Source organism: Gasterosteus aculeatus, chromosome 16, assembly GCF_964276395.1.
Source record: "Gasterosteus aculeatus chromosome 16, fGasAcu3.hap1.1, whole genome shotgun sequence".
In the NCBI taxonomy this organism is placed as follows: Eukaryota; Metazoa; Chordata; class Actinopteri; order Perciformes; family Gasterosteidae; genus Gasterosteus; species Gasterosteus aculeatus.
The window spans coordinates 10,213,630-10,218,189 of NC_135704.1; the positions used below are offsets into that span (position 1 = coordinate 10,213,630).

A 4,560-nucleotide genomic window follows, 5' to 3' on the forward strand; every position below is an offset into this window, starting at 1 on the left:
GGAGCGCGCGGCGGACTGCGGCCGGTGGCAAAACGCGGAGACGGAGTGTCGTCACCGCGGACTCGGAGCGCGAAATTATTTTGAAGGGATCTCGCTCTCTCCTGATTGGATTGATTGATAACATGAACTCAACACAGTGCTGTGATAGTGTGTTCCATATATACAATTAAAAATAACAGTTAGTGGATGTGAATTGGATCTAGTCAGCAGATCTAAAAATTTGAGTCACTTCAAACCTTTCAATGTTTTACCCAGGATTTTTTCAGGATTGTATTGTTGCCTGGCAACAGCTCTCAAGCAGCAGTTTTAAAAACAAGCATTCCTCAGCACTAGTAGTGCAGAGCCACCGAATATGAGTGTCTTTGACTGCACTTAAATATAACACTGCCCTCCAACATGGTGCTCTTTATTCCACTTTCTGTAATTCTATGACATTTAAAACAATTGAATTGTATAAAACACAATGCATTGTTATTGGTTGTTCATACAATTCTGTGTCAATATTAATATTCCAATAACACAATTCTGAAAAGGGCCTTAAAGCACAATAATAATTAGACATATCGTTTCTTTCTTGACACAAAAAGTATTTTATTTGCAGCTATAGAAGTTGAGTAAGCTTGAATCACAAAGGACAAAACAACACAACATAGGCAAAAACATTTAGACAAGTTCTGCCGTTTTGTCTGCTGTTGCTTTATTTTACATATATCATTTTTTTCAAAACAAAAGACCAATACACATTAATACAAGTCTGTAAATATAGAAAACAGAGGATGTATGCTGACGACAACATGATATATTTCAGTGTAATGACCTTATGCGTCAATCATTGTTCCCCTGGACCAGAGACACAGAAAGAAATGCACATGAAAGAGGTGAGAAAAGGTAACCTTAGCATGGAAACATACTTGGCCATTATATTGAATGTAGAGAAGAAGGCGGACCAGTATTAATGCATCTCATTTGGTTTTGTGGTTTCAATGTTAACTGTGTGAAGGTTTGGCACGCAATAGTGTGTAAAGCCATGCATGTGGAAACTTGTTCACTGCACAGGGCAGGAACTATTTTATATACATAAGTAACATGATAGATAGAGAGTAGAGTACTAAAGTAACTTGAGTCACAGTGTACGGGAAAGAGTAACCATAAACTATTCCCATCTGCCCCTGTCTGTGTCAACGGGGTTGGGTATCTGATTTCATTGCTTTTTTAAGAGTTTTTTTATAGTCTAAACTTTTCCGCATATACATTACAGTAATTTGTCGATCCCAGAAATAACCTTGTTATGGACATTCATATTCCAAGGCTTTCTACCGAATAACAACCGGGGGATCGGATCAGATTGAATGCTAGATGGGCAGGAATTGGTGATACTTTCTGTAAGGTCACATTTTGAGGTAACACATTTTCTGCTGTCAAATCCAGCAGCATGACAGGACTCGATTTGATTTACATTATCCGTAAAATTGCAGATGATGATTTATTATTATTACATTCTACTTGTTAAACCACTACACATTTGAATCGGAGTAGGACTTTAAGATAATGCGAAATTGTGTTTGTATTTTTTTTAATAGTTTTTTTTTACGGTAGATAGATGCGATTACTACGTGGAGGTTTTCCATTACGCAAGTGGATTTGAAAAGATAAGTTTCCGAAGAGTGTGCTGAGAATGACGAAACAGGTCACCTGACTGATGACGTTTCATCGGGAGTAACTTCACGAGGAGGGAAGCACGTAAAAAAGAATCACTCGCGCCGGAGCTGCCGGGAGAACACAAGCTGAGGAATCACATCCCAATAAGTCCGCTGACAAAAACCCCGAAGAAAAGGTAAGAAGTTGATGGTGAGACTGTTAAACCTCTTGGTTCGTAGTTGCCCGGGAAGTATCTCTACATGCGACTTAAATCTTTGCCGGGGTTCCTCTCGTGGGCAACGTGGTCTCGAGCCGGCTTACGCTGTTTCCGGCGAACTCCTTTCTTTTTAAACCTAAAATCAGTTTTACTTTCACTGGGAAAAGTGTCTATATTTAGTCAATTTTACATATCTGACGTTTTTTTTGGAATGTTTTAACTTGTATTGGTAACTCCCATTATTTGCCCGCGGGTCGGTATTCTATACAGTATGTCGGCTTTTCTCTCACTTCACGGATACAGTAAACTTGTAGGTGTTCTTGATTATTAACAGAAACTGCCAAGTTACCTAAGGCGGTTTTGTAACAATGAGCGTTACAAGTTACGCAACGTTGACCCCCCTGGTGGCCGAATGAGGGTACAGCAGTTGCCTTTAATCGGGTGCGGCCAGCAGAAATGATATAACACAATTACTCATTAATGATCATGTAAATCCGTCTCTTCCCCCCCCCCCCCCCCCCCGTTCCTTGACAGAAACCATGCCTGAAGACATTAACAAAGGCAAGAAGGCCTTCGTCCAGAAGTGTGCGCAGTGTCATACTGTGGAGCAGGGTGGAAAGCACAAGGTGGGGCCCAACCTCTGGGGCCTGTTTGGACGCAAAACAGGCCAAGCAGAGGGCTACTCCTACACCGACGCCAACAAAAGCAAAGGTAAGTAAATTGCGCCGGTTTTAATGGATTCTGAGAAGTCCGAAAACACGGCTGTGTGGCTTAAACTTTTTTTCTTTTCCGCTCACTTTGATCTCAGGCATCACCTGGAGCGATGAGACACTGATGGTTTATTTGGAGAACCCCAAGAAATACATCCCAGGAACCAAGATGATCTTCGCTGGCATCAAAAAGAAGAGTGAGCGAGCTGACCTTATAGCGTACCTGAAGTCCGCAACTTCGTAAAGAACTCTGCGCGGCCGCGTCTTCGCCAGTTTTGTGTCCTGACAGACTGAGGTGGGGACGAGGCCGGGTGTCTTTCTGTCAAAATCGGGCATGAATTCCTACCAATCTCACTGGTATCTGCATACTTTCCCATCTTCGTCACAGCTGTTTCTGATCCTCCACTTGTGGTGGAGTAAGTGATATCCCCTGGTTTTAACAGGTTCCTTTTCTAGTATAAATTATTGAAACATATGCTGTTAATACAAATGTAAGGACTGGAAATCTGTATATTTGCTCGTTGTTTAGGATTTCTTTTCTATTGGATTATCAAGCTGTCCTGATAATTTAGCGCTTCAAATACTGAATATTGGATATGACGTGCTTTGAATTTTAATAAGACTGTAATGTGTGAATTAAATAAAAGTTGTTTTCTTTTTCTAATTAGTTCCATAACATGCTGCTAGAAGTAATTATTTTCCTCATTATCGGGAAAGGGAAGTGTGGATGGTCATGTCAGGTTGATGTTTTTGTACTTTATACAGTTTTAGCTCCTGTAGATTTCTGAACCCAATTCGAGCAATATACCCTCTGAATAAAGGGACTTATTTCTAGCTTTAAATGTTGGACTTTGGTGGCCTGATACTTAACAAATGGTGCCCTTGTTTAAAGTTGCTGATTAGCAGTTGTTTTTTTGCCTCTCTAAAAGTTGGAGCGGACTCAATGGTGTTACAGATGTTAACGGGGGACTAACTGCATCTGATGGGGGGGAAACTAAGAATAAAGGCTGAATTTCTATAAAACAAAACCGTTTTGACTTGTCATGAGATAGTAGCACATACCAGCGCTGTGCATGACTTTTACTTCTTTTTTACAACTCTTCGCGATTCGTTTCCTGCCTGAATTCAAAGGGCTCATTGGACTGGGGATGCCAGTGATGAGCCACCGCAGCCGAGCCCGTTCTGTCCATCATCTGAGCCAGGGGTCTCAAACTCAAGTCAGGTACGGGCCAGATGCAGCCGAACGCGGGCCAGACCATTACGGCCGATGGGCGAACGGAACGGTCGACGGGGGGTGGAGGTTGTAAGTGGCTGCTAACCACATAAAACTCACGGGCCGCACTAACATTACACTTTCATATTAAGGTGGGGGCCCAAAAAATATCGTCCCGCGAGTTTGAGACCCCTGATCTAAGGCTTGAACATTCGATGCCGTGGTGTCTACCTCCCTCTGGCGTCCAGAGGTCACATCTGCACACAGTCACACCTGGTGCTAAATCATATAAATAGTACGTTCCCGCCCCCTCCCCGGTGTTGCATTATTAAATTGTATAAACCACTGCATATTATTTCGCCTGAATGTGTGTCTTGTGAAGTGTACTCGTGTTTCATTGTCAGTTTTGAGACGCATTGTTCTTATTAACGTTCCTCACTCCAGAAGCGCTTCCACACTGATTTAGTTTGTGAATCTGTGGTGGTCCACTGAAGCAACATGGAGGTCTTCCGACTCATCCTTGTATTGCCTCGGTGGCCTCACACGTCCAGCGGAGCGCTGCCTTATCCCTAAAAGCAATGAGCGTCAATGAGCAAACGCCCACCTCTAATTAATACAACCTGTCACATTATACGGCGCGCACGACACGCGTATTACGCACGAATATGACAGATGACTCAACCCCTTATTCTCACCACCGTCGCCGTGCTCTGAGCGCTTCTTTGAGGAGCAACAACAGGTTCAAATGACAGCCGAGGCAAACCCCGGCGGCCCGTTCGGTG

General features: G+C 42.9%; 1 protein-coding gene across 1 annotated transcript; it reads left to right on the forward strand.

Moving 5' to 3' along the window:
- Nucleotides 1–1,596: 1,596 nt before the first annotated feature.
- Nucleotides 1,597–3,593, forward strand: LOC120834530 (cytochrome c-b). The gene is made up of 3 exons (XM_040202584.2): nucleotides 1,597–1,834; nucleotides 2,390–2,566; nucleotides 2,664–3,593. Exons 2-3 carry the CDS (start codon nucleotides 2,395–2,397, stop codon nucleotides 2,807–2,809), a joined length of 318 nt encoding a protein of 105 aa, XP_040058518.1. The 5' UTR covers nucleotides 1,597–1,834; nucleotides 2,390–2,394; the 3' UTR covers nucleotides 2,810–3,593.
- Nucleotides 3,594–4,560: the final 967 nt, after the last annotated feature.

Coding starts and splice junctions, on each gene's coding strand:
- LOC120834530 (XM_040202584.2), top strand. CDS start 2,395: ATGCCTGAAGACATTAACAAAGGCAAGAAGGCCTTCGTCCAGAAGTGT. Junction 2,567..2,663: donor CGACGCCAACAAAAGCAAAG/GTAAGTAAATTG, acceptor CTTTGATCTCAG/GCATCACCTGGAGCGATGAG.